General features: G+C 41.7%; 1 protein-coding gene across 1 annotated transcript in view; it reads left to right on the forward strand.

The window, feature by feature from the left end:
• MPP4 (membrane palmitoylated protein 4) overlaps positions 1 to 21,181 on the forward strand; it is a 40,108-nt gene that overhangs the window by 16,228 nt on the left and 2,699 nt on the right. The window contains exons 11-21 of the mRNA XM_032479171.1: positions 509 to 705; positions 3,450 to 3,514; positions 5,299 to 5,316; positions 7,987 to 8,025; positions 9,969 to 9,989; positions 11,993 to 12,007; positions 13,147 to 13,188; positions 15,265 to 15,435; positions 16,673 to 16,753; positions 19,734 to 19,827; positions 20,228 to 20,336. Of these exons, the coding sequence (XP_032335062.1) occupies positions 509 to 705; positions 3,450 to 3,514; positions 5,299 to 5,316; positions 7,987 to 8,025; positions 9,969 to 9,989; positions 11,993 to 12,007; positions 13,147 to 13,188; positions 15,265 to 15,435; positions 16,673 to 16,753; positions 19,734 to 19,827; positions 20,228 to 20,336 (852 nt within the window). The remainder of the gene's footprint in view (positions 1 to 508; positions 706 to 3,449; positions 3,515 to 5,298; positions 5,317 to 7,986; positions 8,026 to 9,968; positions 9,990 to 11,992; positions 12,008 to 13,146; positions 13,189 to 15,264; positions 15,436 to 16,672; positions 16,754 to 19,733; positions 19,828 to 20,227; positions 20,337 to 21,181) is intronic.

Raw genomic sequence — 21,181 nt, forward strand, 5'->3', positions numbered from 1 at the left:
AACGTGTTGAACTTTTTTCAATACCGTGTTGCATGTTTTTCAATACTGATGACAGGAAAGGCAAGTCAGGAAATGAACACAATAAAAGGAGACGGGGTACCAAGAAGTTAAGAAGTAACAACAAGAATGGTGAACTTTGGGAGAGGAGGGTATAGCTCAGTGGTAGAGTGTGTGCTTGGCATGCGTGAGGTCCTTGGCTCACCCCGGTACCTCCATTAAAATCAATCAATCGGTCTTATTACCCACCCACCCCCCAAAAAAGAATAGTGAACGTTTGAGCAAAATCCTCTCAGAGCTAAAAGATTCTATTCCCAGAGTCACTTTTTTTTTTTTGTGGCTCTTAGACTCAGAAAGCCTAAGAACTTAAACTTCAGGAAGGAAGTTTATTTTGTTGAGGATGGAGAGGAAGACAGCCCCAGTAGGCAGAGGAACGGGAGAAATGGTGTGAAGTCTCAGCAGCCCATGGGTAAGCATTCTTCTGATGGCGCCATTATGCACCTACTGTCAGATGTACGTCCGTGCCATGACCGAATACTGGCCCCAGGAGGATCCCGCCATCCCCTGCATAGATGCGGGGTTGCCTTTCCAGAAGGGGGACATCCTCCAGATTGTGGACCAGAATGATGCCCTCTGGTGGCAGGCCCGGAAAATCTCGGACCTTGGTACCTGTGCTGGCCTGATCCCTTCTAACCACCTTCTGAAGAGGTAAGAAAATTATCACTGCTGGACTCAGGAAATAAAAACATTCTCTCAGGCTTCTGTTAGTGCAGTTAAGATGAGACAGAGACAAACAGACAGACGAACTCACACACGGTGGTTTATAAATCCAAATGTCAACTTGTTAATGTGCCCTAAGCATCTTACATACCAAAGAGGCCAGACTAGTCATATCAACTAGAATAGAGCTAAAAGAACTTGGGAAACTAAATTAAACTTTAGAAAGTAGTTCTGACTCCCTCTATTCATCTTTCAAGGCTGAGTTAAAGACTTAGTTACTGAATCTCAACCCACCATCCTCACCTTTGTGCTACTGAAGTCCAAGGAAGTAAGGTTAGACAGAAGACAGAAAGGGGCCCAAGGCTCGGCCAGTGATAAGAGATCAGGAAGAGGAACAGGAACTAGCAGAGGAGACTGAGAAGGAATGACCAGTGGGTCAGGATGAAAATCAGGTCGGTGCAGTGTCTCGATCAGCTGTGTCAGCCGCTGCTGAGGGACTGACAACTGACTGTTGGATTTAGCACTGGAGGCCACTGGTGATCTGGATAAAAGCAATTTCAGTGGAGGGGTGGGGCCAAAATCTTCATAAAACGGGGTTTGAAGAAATTGATGGCACCAAGGAGCATGGAAAGTTCTTTGAGACATTTTGTATAGAGCAGAGCAGAGCAACAGAAAAGCATCTAGAGGGGAAAGTGAAGTGGTGAGAGGACTTCTGTGGTTGGGTGGATACTGCTCACGGGAACAACCCAGTGAGAGGGAAACTTTATGGTACAAGAGAAAAGATGACTGAGTTGCTGCTGTGGACGTACCTGAGCAGGCGGAAGCAGATGTGGTGGCATCTGCAAGCAGAGGGGTTGGCCTTATATAGGGTCACGAACAGTTCATCCACAGCAATAGTAACAGTGGGGAACCCGGAGTGTGGCACAGTGGAGGGAGGGGACACGGTGGGGCTTGTGGCCATTCTCTTCCATTCGCTCGTATTTTCTTGGTGAAATAAGCAGTGGCCTAAGCTGAGAGTAAGGGTGGGTAAGGAGGAACTGGGAAGGAGAGAGGAGAAACCTTCAAAACTTTCTATGAGAACAGGAGAGCAAATTGATTAAATACAGTGGCATCAGCATTAAGGGCCCACACAAGGTTAAAGGCCATAAATTTGAAGTGATTCTTGTCAGCTTCCTGGGTGGGTAGGTCTAGATTAGACAGAGAGTTAGATTTAACAGTAAATCAAGAGAGGGCCGAAGGAGTGGTTTTAGTGAAGGACCATGACACTTAAGCTTGTTAGGGAGGGAGGTGACAGGGGAAGGGTCAGTGGAAACAAGTGTGATCAATGGACTGTAGGTCCCGATGAGGTCAGCAGACTACTGGGGTTGGGAAGATAGGAGGCGTTGGTAGAAGAAAGAGATGCTGGAAATCGAAATTGTGGAGAGACTGTAGTTACTGGAACGGAAAGATCTAGGGTATGACAGTGGGAGGCAGAATGAGGCGGAATGAGGGGGAGGTCATTGAAAAAGAGGAGATAAAGGAACCAAAAGGCCAGGTTTTGGAAGGGGCATTTATGTGCCTAATAAAATCATCACATTGTGACAGAACAATGTTGAGAGCGTGGCGTGAGCAGGAATAACCTGAGAATGCTACCAGCAGAGTGAGGGGAATGGTACTCAAAGCGACAGATTCTAGGGAAAAGGGAGAATGGTCTGGAGATGGTCCTGCGAAGCAGGACACAGACCCCCACCTCCAAGCCCCATGGAGTGAGGGCCTCGTGCAGTGGCGCACAGACGCCAGCTCCCAGAGCCCATGTGCACCTCTTCTCACACCCACCGTGGGTGACGGCAGGGTGGCAGCTTGAAATCAGCCACAGTGGGAATATTGACACGAAGGGAATCAACCAAGCTGCATGTCAGGGTCCCCCTCCCCCAGAGCTGGTTCACCACGGGGGTTAGGAGAGGAAGGAGCCACCTATTGAAAGGGGCAGGGGAGCAGCAAACTCAGGGGGACCTGGATTTTAGAGCAGGAAGGTGAAGGGCTCCCTCAAAATAGAGGCAGACGTCTGAGAGATTTTGCTGAAGATTTACTACCAGATCCAGAGGGTGTGTGAAAGGGCTTCAGGGAGGGGCGGGTGGTGGACGGAGCCTTGTAGGGATTAAAGTGCAGAGGATAAGGGATGACCTGAGTTTTGGGGGCTAAGGACACACACAGGGATAAAGGCCTAATGAGATTAGTCCTCCTGGTCTCAGAGCAGAGAGTGGCTCCCATGGGGGTCCTGCGAGAAGCACACAGAAATGACAGGTTTTTGGATTAGCACACAAACAGAGGGCAATTGAAGGAGCAGAAATTCATGTGGCTCTAAAGGGACTGTAGAGAGCATCACAGCCAGGGAGGGAAACCAGAGCATGCGGTGAAAATTCCGAGACCTGCTGGAACAGGCTAACCTGCCGGAGAGGCATGAGCCATGGCTCCTGTGCAAAAGCCCTGTGAGATGCGAACTAGTGGTCATGGGCCAGACTTTCACTCTAAGCCAGCACGGCTCTGAAAAAGATGCTGTGAGGCAGGAAAAATGATAAGAAAGGCTGTGCATTTGGAAATGTATTTGACAATGTGTTTGGAGGTAAAATCTCCTTTTTCACCTGGGTAGAGGCAACAGGATTCTAGGAAACGTTCTGTCCCGGATCTATTTCACCTGGGTTAACCTGGGTTAATTTAGTTTCTCTTCTCACAGTGTATTTCTTTTTGCATAGGAAGCAACGGGAGTTCTGGTGGTCTCAGCCATACCAGCCTCACAACCACCTCCAGTCCACCATATGTAAGTGTGCTGTTGCCTTGGACCCAACGTGTGAGGGGGGGGGGGAGCCTGCCCCCTCTCCCCTGGGGCTGGCTTCCTGCCCAGCAGAGGAGCTTTAAAGATCCCCCCCCCCCCCAATAACGTCTGGGCAGCCATCTGAAATCCTACCAAAGACATTCATTCCTTTAGATTTACAAGAGCCTTTTGTTTGTGAAAATGCAAACATTCTTGTGTCAGTAACAACTTCAGTGATCACGCTCCCTGGCTTGAAGTCCCCCAAGATTTCTACAGCTAGTCTATACATACTGGCAAGCAAAGCTGCCTAGTGGCACACTTGTGTGTACCTTTGATGAATAAAGGTGGGCCCGAATTATTATTTAATGAGTGTAGTTTGTCCACCATACAGTGTTTTCAAATGGCAGGGGAAGAATGGTCAGCAAAGAGATCCACAGTGGTGAATGCTTGTGAATGACTCACTGCCTGATTGAAGGGTGCCCATCAGGAACTTGCTGATCAGGGCTTATGTAGGAGTTAGAGGAGGGGAAGAGGCACCGGACGAGGGAGAGGGACACGGCCAGGGGACTGGGAGGGCACTAAGGCAGACATAGTTTGGCCCATGGAAATTCCTCACCCACTTTACTTTGCACTTCTCTAAGTTGAAAATTATTATTAATTCGTTTGAAAAGACATGATGACAACTATAGAGACATCTCTGAAAGAAGACCCTCTTACACTGACACTCCTTTACACTGACAATGTTTTCATACTGCCTTCCAGTTATGGAAACATATTTCACATGGTCAACAGTAACAGCTGTTATCAGGAACATCTGTCATGGTACATAGTAATATTTTGGTTATTTCCCCTGTGCATTGCAAAGTTTGTTTGCCAGACCAAACCGTATGGAAGTACTTCTTTAACTCATTTTCCTATTTCCAAGACACCTGGAACTGCTAACTAAGCTTCCAATCAGTATCTGATAACTAGGAGGACCACTGGTTGACCTTTAATTTGCTTGCATAGCCAACATGCCATTTATATTAGACTTTTTGCAAAGTCCATCCTGAAAAGTGTTTGCAGCCCGTATTATTATCCTCACAAATCTCTAAGTCCAGGAACCCCAGGTTTGGAGCCACTGACTTAAAGGGACACCTCTTACGGGGATGTTTCTGATGGAGCACATCATTTTCTAAACGATTAGGGCATTTGTTTTTAGCTGTTGTAGATGATGCTGCAAATAAATATTATTTTGTATCTTTCGGTTCTGCTTGAATGTTACCATAGGAAAAAAAAATCTCAGAAGTGGCTTACTGACTCTGGAGGTATAGGCAACTTTATTAATCAAGAGTTACTGAAAAATCCCAGGGCTGTTAATTTACAGGTTGTTAAATAGTCATTTACTGAAGATGCACTTGTAGTTTTCATCCCTTTTTCTGTCCCTCCCTTCTCTTTCTCTTTTTCCTCCTTTCCTTCCCTCAAGATTTGAGTTCCTAAAATATAATGAATAAGTAACAGGAGCATTATTTCGGACATGCGTAGAATGCAACTCACATCACTTATTGGGACAGATGGGGCAAGATTTGCCAAAAGCAAAGAGATCCCATTTCTAACGAGGCTCATAAATGTACTGGTTTCTACAGAATATTCACTTATCATTTTGTTATTAAATCTCTACTGAAGTTTTAGAGAATAATATTGGCACTTTGATTTTCTTACTGTTAATTAATCTAAGAAACTACAGCATAAGCTATCAGGCTTGCTCTCTCTCTCTTTTTTCCCCGCTGCTATCATTTGTCTGCACCCAGCGATTTCTATGGAAGAAGGTAAGAACAGTATTTGGGGAAAAACTCATCTCCAAAGTCTCCTAAAGATTTCCTGTATTTTTCTCAATGCACTTCACTTCAGTTCAGCTATTTATTAAGTTCTTCCTGTGCCTAGTGGTGTGCTAATCACTAATGCCCTAATTTATAAAAACATGTTGTTCAAAAGAATGCACACACAGTGTAATTGTCCTTAGCACCGAGAGGAATGAAAGAAGAGAACCAGGGTTTACATGCTGCGCCAGAGTCTAACACAGCTAGCACATGATAAGAACTCAATGAAAGTTGTGAAACTGTTCCACTGTTTTGCTTCAATTGCTTTATATGCAATGTCTAAAAATAACCCTATAAAGAAACTGTTATTGTTCCCAGGGTATGGATGAAAAGACTGTTAATGTAAGAACATTGTCAGAAGTTGCAAGCCATGTGGTCTGGACTGACGTGTCTGTCTGTCTGTAGGCCCCTACGCCAGGGGCAAATGGGGCCTCCAGTTATTACCTCCCCCCTTCTCCATGCTCAGATACCCAGATGATTCTGTGGTGTCAAACACACACACACACACACACACACACACACACACACACACACAAACACACACACACACACAGAGCAAGAAAGCAAGATGCTGTCTGCTTGTGGAGAGGAGAGAAGAGAGAAGAGCAGTCCCCTCAGCCTCCACCCACACCACCCACAACACCCGCATTCATCCCCGACACTGGAGAGGGGAAGGGGAGGACCACGGCAGGCCTTGGGAGACGGCTGGTCTCCGTGGTCTTGCTGGGTAACCAGCCCACTGTCTTAGGCTGCCATTGTAAGATACCACAGACGGGGTGGCTTTCTTTCTCACAGCTCTGGAGCCTCAAAGTCTAAGATCAGGGCTATGAGAGGGCTGGTTTCTGGTGAGACATTTCTTGCTGGCTCACAGACGGCTGCCTTCTCTCTGTGCTCACAGGGCCTTTCCCCTGTGAATGCAGGCCGGGTGGTGGGGGGATGGTGGGGGAGAGGGAGGAGGGAGAGAGAGAGGGTGAGAGCGATGTGATTTCTTTCCCTCTTCTTACAAGGCTACAAGCTCTTTTGGATTATGTTCCCAACTTTATGCCCTCACTTAACCTCAATTATCTCCTTAAAGGCCCCATCCCCAAACACAGTCATACAGGGGCTAGGACTTCGACATATGTATGCATTTTGTGGGGGATACAAATCAGTTCCCCCAGCTGACAGTGTGGAATTGTTCATTCTAAGAGACCAAAGTCAGTGGCTCTCTTATCTCGCAGAGTTCCATGCTAGAAAAATCGGGGCTGCTTGTGCTGTTCTTAGAGAAGCTCTCCTGGCTTCTGTAAAATAGGAATGACAATTGTAGTTTTTGTCTGCATTTTAAAGCAAAATCCTCCAGTTACATCCTAGAAACTAATGAATTCACTATTGTTATAAATAACTGATCTGGAAAATAATCAATGAATATAGGAATTGAATGACAGTGTTGAAAATCTTAGCTATGTCACTTGTTTATCTGTGCTCCTGCCTCTGTAAAACAGTATTATTTCATAAAAGTTTTCATATTGCATATTTTACTTAAAAACATTAATTAATGATATGGTCTTTAAGGAGGTGGTAATAAACTTATTATATTACTTTAAATATTACAGCTTATTATACAACTGTAATTTGTACGTTTGTATGAGACTTATTTATTAAACTACTGTTTATTGATTGCCTGGGAATTGCAGGGTACTGAGCTAGGCACAAGATGTACAATGCTGAAAGGAAAAAAATTTTTTTTCTAGAACGTATTTTCAAATCAACTATTTTGATATTAAAAGGAAAATTTGATTCAGTTTAATCAATAATTTATCATGTACCTACTACATGGAAGACACTGTGCTAAGCTCTATAAAACATGTAAAAAACAGTTAAGACAGTTTCCACTTTCAAGGAGCTGTCCAGGAGGGTGAATAAGGCAAACACCCAAATGACTATATTACAAGGCAGAGTAGATGTGCAGTAGCAGAGAATTCAAGGTGGTAGGAAGAAAATGCTGTGCAGTCGATGGCAGGGATATGCATTTTGATCAGCGTTGGAGATGGATTTTGAAGGATTGCAGGCAAAGGGAACAGCATACGCAAAGGCACAGAGGAAGAACCAATGGTGTCTGCTTGAACCAGTGTGTAAGAAATATGAAAGAGATGAGCTTTCAAAGCTGAGTTTGGGTCACACTGTAATGAGTTTTGAGTATTAGGATGAATGGTTTTAAAAGTGATATTCTTTTATTCTCTTATATACACCCAAGCTAAAGGTAAAAATAATTATTGAGGACTTACCACATGCCTGAGCTTTTCCCGCATTATCTCAATCCTATCCTATATGGTAGGTATTATTACTACCCCCATTTATAGATAGAAAACTGAGGCTTAGAGGTAAACTAATTTGTCCAGCATTCAAAAGCCTATGCTTTAAAATTTTTAACCATTTTTTGTCCTGTAGCCTCCCCTATCATACGTTTTCATTTAGTTCAGTAGAGTCCTTTTCATCTCTCCAAGGAAGCAATAGTTGTAAAGAGTAACACAATTATAGAGTGGTCTCGATTTTATTGACATAAGTGTATGCACATGGAATTTTGTTTGTGATACTAACACATTTTAAGTCCAGTCTTTCCTTTTCTATGCTCTTTTATAGGAGATGACATGAAGATTGACGAGAAATGTGTGGAAGCAGGTAGCACTTCCTCTTGATAGATTTACTGCCAGGAGAAATACGAAGCAGCTCATCTATAGATTTTCTGAAGCAGAGTCAGGCAGAGGGGCCATAGTCCCCTTTTTCTGGAAGAAATGTGTAAAATAAATCCTCCCACCGCAGCCTTTATCTGTGGTTCTGACTCTTGGAAGGGAAGCACAGCTCTAGGAATATCTCCCAACTCCAGGCCAACATTTTTGACAGTGTTCTAGAAAGCAGTGTTTTGAAAATGATCACAGGAACACATAGTAACGTTAGGTGTTAACGTTTAGTAACATTCAGGAGGAACATCTGGAGACCACCAGTGCTCTTTGTGAAATACTATAAAATATTGAGATACCACATTTTTAAAAATCAAAATGTCTATTTTGTTATTGCCTGGTATCATCTTCTGGTAGATTTTTGTATAGAGAAGTAATCATGGGTTCCAAATTTTTGAGAAATACATAAAAACGTTTCACATTTCTATTCTTAAGTCTTTTTGTAAATTGGGAAAAGATTTTTCAAATTTAGTGGCACAGCCAAGATTGGCCCAAGAATCACTAGGGTTTTGTTGGGAGACTAGCTGGAGAGTCTCTAGTCTGATGGAAGAGTTTATCTTGGCGTTATAGGTTAATCTAGTTTTTAGAAATTAAAGAATGATATGAAATTTTAAATTCTTGGTATTTCAAACATTTACATGTATTTCCCAGAAAAACTACAGAAAAATACTGATACTTATTTATTTCTTTTACCAAGTACACATCCTGGTTTTATTTTTTTCAATTTGCAGTAATATTCATTTCCTTTCCATAATTTTAATTAAAATTTGCTTTTAGGTAACACATTCACATGTTTAAAATTCAAAAACTTCAAAAGTATATTCAGTAAAATTCCATCTCTCTTCCTGTTCCCCTACTCAGTTTCTTTCTTGAGGCAATAAATATGCTCAGTTTCTTGGGCATCCCTCCAGATGTATTCTGTGCAATGATGTAAATTTTTTTCCTCCTCTCTGACACCCTCATTCTCACATCTTTTTAAAACACACAGGCATGTACTCTTTGATGGTACGCTACTTACACTGTTCTATTCCTGTCTCTTTTACTTAATATTATGTATCTTGGAGATGATCCCATTATAGTGCATAAAGAGCTTCCTCATATATTTTTTTAAAATAGCTTATTAGTTAAATAAGTTATTGTGCTTTTATACAATCACTTATTAGTAGACATTTGAGTTATGTCCATTTTTCTATTATAAACAGTGCTACAATGAATAGCTTTATAAATACATTGTTACACACGTGAGTAAACTTTAGCTGCATCATTGCCTGATCCAGGGATGTATGCCATGGTAATATTGCTATATATTTCAAATTGCTCTCCATATAAATTCTAGGTTCTTTATGCTTAATGTATCTTTAAAACCCTAACAAGACTTGTTTTAACTTATGAGGAAGTTGGTTTATCTCAGGTCTTTCTGTCATCTAAACAAGCCTACCCAAGTGAGACATTCATATACTCACTCTCCTTGTCACATTCCCCTTGCTTTTGGACCCCCACATCTTCAGGCAAGCCTCCAGCAGCAAAGCTGTACAATATCCAACAACCTACTGGAGTTTACCATGACATTCCACCTTTCCCTTCCCACTGAGCCTCTGTTTAATTTTATTTTTCTTATTCTCTTCTATTACTTTATTTGTTTATTTTCAGCTCTTACTCGATCCCTCTTGTCATCACAGCCCAATTGCTTAGGACCCATATCTCATTTAAGGCTTTATGTGCCATAGAGACACCTCTGAGTTGGCCTTGATTTAGGAAAAACATTTTAAAGGTGGTGTGTGTGCAGAATCACAGGATCAGGGAATCAGACTGCTGAAATATAGACTCAGTATGGATAGTAATGCAATGACACTTTTGGTTTTTTGCCTCCATGGAAAACCTTAGATGAAGAAACATTTGAATCTGGTAAGTAAAAAATAAGTATTTGGTACTGATTTTTAAATCTATATTCCAAATTTTGTATAATTAAAATACTTTTTAGGGATATGATACAATAGACATATATACGCCTACTTCAACTAGGCCAGTTTCCTGTATATACAAATAAATCTGGCCTGTTATTACTTATCAGAATACTTTTTATTCCAGTGCCCACTTGTTACTTTGCTCTTCTATTTTTCTATACTTCATAGAAGGAATATTTTATGATCTTCCTACTTCCTTTAAATCTATGCGTCTTCAGTATAACTGGTATAAGTATTTAATAGTTTCTTCTGACTTCTAAAGAAGTCATGCCCAAAGCTTTATATTTTGAAATATATACTTTTTGAAATAAATACTTTTAAAACATAAATTACTTCCTTTTAATTTTTCCTTTATGTTACATTTAGAGCATTGCATTGGTTTTTAAAGTATGTTTGTTAGATTATATCTATGACTTTCATTTTGTCAGAGTAGAGATCATTTCAGATATTACTTATAAAAAAGATGGCATTGAGACAGATGGAGCTGGGAACTACTCAGCTAAGTTATTTACTTACTGTGTATGTTGTTTCTAAATTTCCTGTTTCCAATTAGATAGTTGGCCTGTTAGGGGTAACTGAATGGTCTGCATTTAACTCAGTGTTTGGATTTGGTTTCGTTTCAATTCCTCTGGATTATAGTCATTCTCCTTTGCTCTGTTTTGCAAACTCATCATTTTGCTGAAAGACAGTCCACATGCTAAAGCCGTGGTTGAGACTCAGAGGTCTCTGTGGTGTCTGTGAAAGGAGAGGCAGTGTTGAGAAGTGGTCAAAGTCATGGGCTGGAGTCAGATTGTCCAAGTATGGATCCTGGTCCATTACTTGCTAACTGGGGGTCCCCATCACTTATCCTCCGTGTCCCTCAGTTGCCCCATGTCTAAAGCGGGAAAAATAATGTATATAAGTAAAGTGCTTAGAATGTAAGTGAATAAGTGTTAGCTAGCACTATTATGAAAAAACAACAGGGGCAGTCGGCATGGTCCTCTGATAACAGCTCTGCCAAGGAATGCAGATGCCCTTAGTTACCGCAGAGCACACCTTGCAGACTCCTCTTAAAAGAGTTAGAAGAGTGAGAATGCTCCAGTGCATTCTGAACCCAGCTCACTTAAGAGCTCAATTAAGGAACAACTGGCACCCAGCTGGCATTTTTTTCTAGTTAAATAACCCTTGACATTCATTCATGATGTTTAATTCTGTTCCTTAGAGCACTTAGTAGGCAGTTAAGCTTCTTCAGTTTTGGTCCAAAGTCTTCTCTGAATGAAGTACCATGTGACCTCCTTGAATTTCCCTGGAGGTGATGATATTGCCTAATTAAGAATGCCATTTGAAAAATAAACAAAAACAAAAGCCAAAAAAAGCCCCCAAATAAACAAAACTAGGGACAGTGGATGTCTCAAAATATCTAGAAAACAGTACACTCTTGAGTTCATTTGCAGCGGTCTCCAAGAGTGGAAATGTGGGACGGGTCAGGAATGAGGATGCCTGGGCCAGAGGCTGCTGCAGCGCCTGGCCCAGTGCCCCTTCCACCCCATCCACCACTTCACTTCACAGGCCTGCAGCCAGATGGCCCCTCGGAGAGCAGGGCAGCGAAGGCTTGAATCAGCTGCCTTTCTATGATTTCTCTCTTTCAAGCCCCATTCTGTGCCAACCAAGTGGAGAGGAGTCTACATGGAGAGAAAGCCTCAGAAAGAGTCTAGATAAGCAGCTTGCAGGAAAAGTTATTGTCCACTGAGCAGGAGCGGCAGGTCCAATGAGTTTCTGAGTCTCCAGTTGCGCGTTGTTTGTACGCCTTGGTGGCTCCTACCCAGCTCACACCTTTCTGTAAGGGTGACATGAATGCCTCACTTGTGTCATTTGTCTTTACTCTTATTTGTCTTTATTTTGCCAACTTGATCTTCTCAGCTTAACTTTTTAATGCTCTGTTTCTTCATTTACCCAAATATCCAGAGGAACTTTCAGAAGGTAATTGCTCATTTTTATGTCCTTGGTAAGGCAAATAGAGCTATGTTTGAGGTCTTTCAGTTCCTCAACATGAATACTTGATGAGATACACTTTAAGATAAGAAATGATATTTTAAGGGTGAAATCAGTGATAAAATATTCAACTTCACAGAAAATACTGTAAAATGAACATGAAAGTAATTAAGCTTTGTGACTCTAGTCCTTAAGTAAACATTTCCTTTAAACTTATTGACAATTTTCAGTTAGAAAAAATGTGCTTACTTCCCAGAAGATGGAATTGATATTGGTGCGTTTTCTTTATATCTTCAAATGTGTGTTTAAACACAAAGGTTAAGAAAAAAGGTACGTGACTGTTCCTTCTATGAACAAATGTTCTTTCTATATTATTTTAATGATCAGAACAGAATTGTATTAAGTGAAAAAGAACACGTTAGTAAAACCAAGTGTGTTCCTCAAAGTAGTGTTGTAAAAAGTAATTTGCAAAGGATATTTTTGTAACATTTATTCCTGGAGTTTATAACAATTTTTCTGAGATCCCAGTGGAAGCAGAGACCAGAGCAATCAGCTCTAGATGTTTCAGAGCCACTGGGCACAGTTTTCCTTACTTTCATCTCTCAGAGTCCTGGACAGTCAAAAGCAATTGGTAGCCATAGAGCAAATACCAATTCTATACAGAATGAACCATTTCATAAGGGAGAAGATAAAAACCCATCTCTAACAAAGAGATTAATTGTAGAATCTACAGGACCTCATATCTACAAGTTAAAGCCAACACCAGTTTATCTGTTTCCTTTTTTAAAAATCAGTTTTCTTTGAACATATTTAAAAATGTGTACCCCAATTTTTGTCTTTACTATGACTCAATATCTTTCTTATAACTTTAAATAAGCCTAGCATAGCTTTTTTCCCCCCAACCCTTGCTAAATTTCTGAAGAGCGTCTCTGTATAGTCTGGTGTGTGTGATAGGATGGAAAGTGCTCAGGACGCTCTTCAATAGCCACCCGAGGATAGACTCAGCGGTGCTGCCATCTACTGAAATACTGTCACTTGAAGATTTGCAGACAATTTCATGCATCTGTTCTAAGTAAACGTCTCCCTCTTCTCCACATATTCTGTTCCTGCCACTTGCTGTGTTCCAGACAAGGAAGAATTTGTTGGCTATGGTCAGAAGTTCTTTATTGGTAGGTAATGATTAATAAGAGGTGGGTCTTTGTCACTTGCTAAGTTACATTCATACCATTATGAATGAGCCTGACTCTTCTGAAAGCTTCTTTTGCTAATGGACGTTCCCAAACTAGTACCTTGTTCTGGTTTCTCTCTCTCTTTCTAAAGTCAATATTGTAATGTGTTGATCATTTATTATAGTTCATCTGGTTTACACTGGATAGCTCAATTATTTATCAAACACAAATCTTTTGTTTTCTTCCAGACTGTTCCATACTGTATTTCTCTTACTCTAAAGAAATCAATTCTCTGACTACTAAACTTAGTTTTTATAGCCCCATTTCCATAATCCGTCAACTGGGCAGAGCTTCCTGAAGGACCAGGCACATTCACCACTCATTTAAAACCATGCTGGGCTCCCTCCTTAAGGGAGACAGTGGGAGAACAACAGGGCTGCAGAGTACATAAAATAGAATGTTGGTTCCCAGACCTGGATGCACACTGGAATCATCAGCGAGCTTTAAAACAAACATGGAGCCACTTTTCTGCATCCCTTCCAGAATAATTCAGTGCAAAAGCCATTAGGCAGGCTGAGCAGGATAGGCATCTGCACAAAGGTGGAGCATCAGAGCCTGAGCAGGGTGGGGAGGGCAATTCTGCAGGGTGATGCAGCCGGGAGCAGGTGGTTGGAGCCAGAGTGAAATGAGCAGGGCAGCTGTCATCACCTGGGCCCTGATACTTCACAGCCTCTACAAAGATGCCCTTTTCATCCAGCGTGGGCTGGAGCTTTCTGCAAGGCTACTGAGACCGTGCATCCCCCATCTGGCACAGGTGCTTTTGATTGATACAATAAGTAGACATATTGAGGAGAATAAGAGCCAGATTTCCACTCAGAGAGAGGAGTTGTGCATATGGAAAGGGGGAAGGCTAGCATGAAAACTGTGTTGTTGAATTGGCATTGGAGGTATTGGTGTGAACTCACGATGTTCAACTTATACAGATACAAGCAATGTAAATGTGCATAGAGAGACAGAGGGAGGGAGGGAGGGAGTCCCTAACTCTGTCTTCTGAGAGGACCTGGGAACAGCTCTGAGAAGAAGCCCTGTGATTCAGTAGGCAGATAAAGCAGGGGTCTAGGAGTTCAGAAATCACGGCTAAGGTGTCCAGCTCTACCAAAAATCACCACCCACTTCTGGGCAACCACTTAACCTATTCGTGTCTTAGTCTATCCATCTGAGAAATGTGAGTAATAAGCCTGCTCCACTGTTTGCACCCTGGCCCAAGCCGCTGTCCTCCCTCACCCGGGACACTGCGGTACCTCCTAACTGCCCTCCCCTGAGCAGACACTCACTGTCCCTACTGCTTATACCCTCCCCACAGCAACCAGAAATTCTTCAGAAATCAAATCATGTCACACCCAACTCTCCACCGTCCAGTGCCGTCCCATCCCACTTTTACCACAATCCTGCACTTGACTGAGTCTCTGTGTGACATCCCGGCTTCCTCTCCAGCCCCATTTCCTACCACTCTCCCTACCGCTTACTGCCCCGCAGCTGTACGGGCCTCCTTGCTCTTCCTCAAGCACTCCAGACACGGTCCTTTCTCTGCACCTTTGCGTTGCTGTTCCCTCCGCCTGGATTGCGCTTCCCCGCAGATGCCGCCTCACCGGGCTCCATTACTTCATTCAGACCCCTGCTCAACATCAGCTTTACAGAGACGCTCTGAACCACTCACTTGAAAAAGCATCCCGTCACTCTCTATCCATTTACCCTTCCTTCTAAGCACTTGTTTTTGATTTCTCCTCCCCCATACAACGTAAGTTTCACGAGGAAATGGACTTGGTTTAGTTGACTATGATATCCCCAGCGCGGGGTCCAATGCCGGGCACACAGGGGGCGCTGCACGCAACGTGGAGCTAGCGTTGGGGGCATTCTGCTGTTTTCCTTTTATACTGCTTCCGATCTTCCACCTTCAGACAGACAGGTACAAAAGCACACTTCTGGATCACAGTCACCGCATGCTCCGTCAGGTGTGCAGAAGGAGGCGATCCCCTTGCCCTGGAGCTCACGTTCTGTGCGTTTCCACCCTCGCAGCCGGGTTCCGCCGCAGCATGCGCCTCTGTCGCCGCAAGTCCCACCTCAGCCAGCTGCGCGCCAAGGTGTGCGGCGCCAGCGGCGGCCTCGGCGCGGCGGGTGCCCCGTACGAGGAGGTGGTGCGGTACCAGCGACGCCCTGAAGACAAGCACCGTCTCATCGTGCTCGTGGGTAGGTCCCCGCAGGCAGTGGCTCCTCCTCCATAGCGCAGGTCTCCTTCTGGATTCAGTCTTGCGCTGGGAGCAGTGGTAAAAGCAGGGCTCTTTAGGGGCCTCCGTATAAACACCTTTTAAAATATAATAAAGCCTAATTTTCATGTGTTTATAAATAAAACATTATTGATCGTGCTTTCATTATCTACAGTTGAATGCGGTATGCCATGCTGTATATGAACCAGTATAATAACAAGATATAACATGATGAGGTTATAACTGAGATGTCACACACACCCCCACACACCCCGCCCCCCCCCCCGCTCCGGTTTAGAATTTGTTCCATAAGCATAGATGAGTGTTCCCCTAGCCTGAATCATTAGTCTATATTAGAAATAAAAATCCTAGATTCATTTTCCTAAGAAATTTGTAACCATCTCCTTTAGAAGAGTGTCTGAAAGTCTTGACTGTATCTTTGATGCTAAAGAACAGGGCAAATTAAGTGCTGGGACGACCTGCTTTGTGACCAAGATCTCTGCAAAGCTGGTTCCCGCAGCAGTGGGAACCTACCTCTTAATGCTGTCTTCTCTATGCCAGCTGTGATCAAGGCAGGTCCCTTTAGGGCAGAACAACATGCCTTACAGCCAGGGCCAGCTACAGAATTTGCAGGCTGCAGAGCAAAATAAAAATACAAAAGCCCCTTACTCAAAAATAATTAAGAATGCAGCAAAAGAAGAGCATTAAGCCAAGCACAGTATCCTAAGCATGGGCTTGTGTACTGCGTAGTCCTCTGACCACAACGTCTGCCCTGCCTCCAGCTGCACATGGCGGTGTTGACTCTATCTGTCAAGAAATGTGCCCCTGAATTCTGTAATTGTGGAGGCTGGTTTCTGGGCTGTGATGTGACTGAAGCTTCATTGGAAGAGAAAAGGCAACTTGTCTGAAATGATCTGAAATGAGGCCAGAGAATTTTCACAGCAATCAATATTAGACAAAGTTTGCTCACGTGACAGGCTTCTGCAATTCTTTGTCTCATTTCTGGATGTTGAAGAAGTGTGGGTTACTCCACGGGTCACCAGGAAAATCCCTGAGTTCTCTGGGGTTGTTATAATTTATGAGAATGGAAGCTATGTTATTTCCCTAAAGACATGTGCTCTCAAGTGTTGTCTTCAGCAGAAGGACTAAAATGATGATTTCACCACATAACTATATTTATCCACCTCTAATAATTTCTGTATGTGACGTTTTGTGTTTAGGACCTTCTGGTGTTGGAGTAAATGAACTGAGAAGACAACTTATTGAACTTGATCCTAACCGTTTCCAAAGTGCTGTGCCACGTACGTTTACTTTTGCTTTCATAGATGTTCATGTTTTGGTAAAACTTTCTTTGCCTCCGCAGATGTACTGATCTCAAACTTAACTATGTTATACCATCTTTGATATAAAAATATAAAACACAAGAGAGTCCTCAATATTTCTAACTACGTTTATTTTAATAGAGAAAATTGATTTACTAGCATGTAGTTAGCTAGGCTTTTAAAAGGTTCCCCCCCCCTCCCCGTTTCTTAGCAATCATATAGATAACCTTTAAGGAAAACTAAATATTTAGCAATACTATTTAACATTCATTGAGTACTTACTATCTTCCCAGCAGTGTACTTGGCTCTTTAAATGCTTCATTTTATTTATTTAAAAATTTTAATATATGCATGTATAATTTTATATAAATCTATTAAGTATTAGACCATCCATGGTGGGAGGAGCGTGTGGGTGTAGGTGCTTCCCCTTCACTTCAGGACAAGAGAGAGGATCTTAGGGAAAGAACTTAAAGAGCATACTATGTGTTCCCTGCTGTTTGGGTGACACAGAAACCTGGTGTCAGAATTATGTCTGAAAAATCTAAAGAATGAGAGCTTAGAGGAAGTGGCCAATGGCTGTATTTGGGGAGGTAGCTGCCCTTTTAGAGTCTGTTACAGCAAAAGGGCTGTGATTTTTCCCAAGGACCAGATCTGGATGGATAATGGGAGAGGAAGTCAGGCTGGGGCTATCTTGGTTCCTGCCCAAGAGGAAGCTTCAGTAAAAGGAGGTCAAAAGCAAATGCCCAGATACCTGAGAGTGGGGAAGAATTCACAAATGACTAGGTGGACTAGAGATGGACTTAAGATACCCAGAGGTGGTGGTGGTAGGGTTTGCAAAATAGCCCACTACATCCTCTAGTAGGTAAAGAGCCAGATTTAAATATCGGCTAGTTTTAAAAGGAGCCAACGCAGCCAGCATCAGCATCAATTAAGTAAGAATTTTCCTGCCCTGCTGGTCTCTCCTCTCTCTGCACGCTAGCCGTGGAGAGTTATAAAACTGCAGGAGGAGCAGTAGAAATGCAATGAAAGGGAGGAGAAGAAATGAATCAAACTCCTTTTCCTGACCTCTGGCTTCTCTGACTGCAGGCTTCGCTGGGTGAAGCAAGTCTGAGCCAGATGTGGGGAGAAGAAGCCAAAAATACAAATGAAGTTCATAATTTCAACTATTACATGGGAATGGAATTTTAATGATTAGATTGATACTGAGTTTTTGCTATGAGTGATAATGAACTTTTTTAATAAACCTAAGAGTCATCAGGAGAGTTACGGGAAATGCTAGATTTTCCTCCAGGGCCCGGAACAAACAAATGAAGTTGCTTTATGATCATAAGCCACAGGTTGTCCTTTCTGAGTACTGTCTACATCTGTCAGAATGGGCATTAATCTCGAAAACAAAAACTAGAAAAGCATCCACCTTTTTTCAATAATCTGGATAAAAATAAAATGCCCATAGAACATAGGAAAATTGTAAGGAGTATGGATAACCATCATTCAAAGAGAAAATGTGGCCCATGTTTTGCTTTTTTAAGATGAGTGAACAGTTTTACACTGAAATTATGTACCAGTTCACAGACTTTCACCTACTGTATAAAATACAGTCCAACACAAGTCAAGGAGAAAGGGTCATCTTAGGTTTACATTAACATAATTTACTATCATCTGAGAATTATGTTTAGTAGAATTTTTTTTCAGTACAAAGTTATAGGAGAAATAACATAACTATAGGAATTCTAAGGATCTAGAGAGGCTTGAATAAACATAAAACAAAAATGACCCCCAGATAACATTTTCTTCTTGAGCTTCTTGAATGTCTATAACTCCTTTTATCACTTAGGGCCTATTTCAAGTTCCTACTTGGTCGTTTCCATGTGTTGATATCATCAGGCATTGATCTATTTCATTATATTTTTTAAGTATTTTTTAATTTTTAATTCTTAAAATTTCATTCTTAAACTTTTTCAAATGTGAATACACAATTTTTTTCCTGAATAAAGAGAATTTGTTGAAATGCAGGTTAAGGGACTAGCAGCTTTGCAGTATATACAAGACTCAGAGTTGGAACTGTGTCTTTCTACAAACCTAACATGACAGCTGGGACATAAACACTCAGTAGACGTTAGCTGAAGAAATGGCTGAGCAGACAATGAATCACTTGCAGGTATTCAATGAACTCCTGTGTTCTACACCAGGTACTATTTAAGTTGAAGAATCTATAGTCAAAGTAACTATAACAAAGAATCAGATTGAATCCAGACTCCACCAATCCTTCCTTTCGGGAGATCCCTGAAACTAATCACCGTCTTACTTGGATATTAATGCATCTGTGCAAGACTGCAGATGGTCGTGGGCTTTCTCCATTTCATATCTGAGATAGGCTGCTTTAGTAGAAGACATTAGGAGGAATCAGGACACCTAGGTTCTTGTTTTTAACTTTGCTTTTCATTCATCTTCTGAATGTGATCAAGTTAGTTACTCTCTAAAATCTTCAGTTATCAGTACATCATGGATAGTAACATTTCACTTAGCTAGGAGTATAGGGATGAAATGAGAGCCTGGGAAATGTACTATATAAACATAAGATATTGCTGGTTTTGCTACCTGGGGCCTTAGGCATCTTAGGGCTCACATGTAGTTCACTACTTCTTGTTTTGAAGTAATAGCAGGAGTTCCTTTAGGGCCTCCCTATCCTGGCTTAATACACAATACCTTCTTGTCTAGTCTACACTGTGAGCATTTAACAAAAGTTAATAGATTAACTGATTTTGATGTGAGAATGTCGACTTCCTTATCACCAATTGAGTCTCCCTCCTTTTGGTTCCAGCATTTTTATTCATTTATCCATCTGTTTATGCATTCATTTATTTATTTTGATTAGACATCTTTATCCAGATGCAAACTGGTAATAAATCAAAACATTTTGAAGATCATAAAGCCTTTTAAAAATGCTCTTTTTTGATAGATACTACTCGTTCCAAAAAGAGTTATGAAATGGATGGCCGTGAGTATCACTATGTGTCGAAGGAAACATTTGAAAGCCTTATGTACAGTCATAGGTAAGCTGGACATTCAGAATCTGATTCTCCTTTCTGGTTGTTTTACATTCAAAATAGATTCCTTATTTTTATGCACTGTCCAAAACTTCTGAGGTAATTTCTTTTTGTTTCTGAAAATTTAAGCAAGGGAATGGATGTTGATATACTGATACACCAATGTTTTGAATTTGGAGAGGGAACAGAATTGTTATGAATTATTAGAGAATTTGAAGTAGTTGAAGTAGTTAAGACCTAAATCTCCTAATATACATATTTTTTCCTGTCCAATATCCACTAATTCCTTTCATGCTAGCAAGATCCACATATTTTATTCTCTTCTCTTGGAGTTTATGTTCATGTTATTACTAATAATCTTTTATTCATAGAAAGAGTTCTTGTTTTCTTCATCCCACCCTTGCAGGATGCTTGAGTATGGTGAGTACAAAGGCCACCTGTACGGCACCAGTGTGGATGCTGTTCAAGCAGTCCTTGATGGAGGAAAGATCTGTGTCATGGACTTAGAGCCTCAGGTAGGTCTGTGGTGGAAAATTTCCCCCCTCCCGAAAGTAATGAGTGCATGTCATCCGTTTTGTGTACGTGCTGTAGGTTGTAGTTGAGACACTTTATTCTGTTAGCCTTTTAAAGATGAGACCACTTCCCATATCTAAGGACCAGGACCTTAAATGAAAGATCAATTGTGAATATCTTGTCTTTAGTTGGGGGGAACAATCTAGACTCTCAGACACAAAAACAGAAGTGGGTAGCCATAGAGAAAACTGAGAATCTTGCTTTGACCTTGATCAAAAGGCATGAAGGTAACTTCTTGTGGAGGGAATACGTTGCTTTACCCAAGGAGGTAAAGTTCCTATGTTATTGTATCGCTAGCTGCCTCCCTGAGACCATATGTGGAATAGGGCAGGAGTGAGTGAGTTAAGGAAAGATAAAGAACATACAATGTGTAGTCCAAATTTTTATAATCCTTGTATTTTCTTTGTGTTTTCTGTAGTCATTTAAAGATATATCTTGTGTGCCAAAGAGAATCGGGGGATGAGATTTGTTCTTACTGTTCTTATTTGGGTCGAAGCTGGTGGTCAGTGTGAAGGTGTCAGTAGCAGCCAATGTGAAACAATGGCAAGAAAAAAGGGAAGGAGGGTGAAACAGAGCTTATCAGCCTTGAGAGGCTGTCTTTGTCTCTCCCTAAGAGATCATGTATAGGATCCTGTTCTCAGATTTCAATAAGGGTGTCAATGGCTAGTAAAAGGAAGAGCCAGGATTTGAAATTAGTTTTGATTCTAGAGCTCCATCTCTTAATTATTAAAATGTTTTTTTTAGCACTTGGGAGCCCATGAGAGTATACTCTGGCTAAAAATAACCG

The sequence above is a fragment of the Camelus ferus genome, chromosome 5 (genome assembly GCF_009834535.1).
Source record: "Camelus ferus isolate YT-003-E chromosome 5, BCGSAC_Cfer_1.0, whole genome shotgun sequence".
NCBI lineage: Eukaryota > Metazoa > Chordata > Mammalia > Artiodactyla > Camelidae > Camelus > Camelus ferus.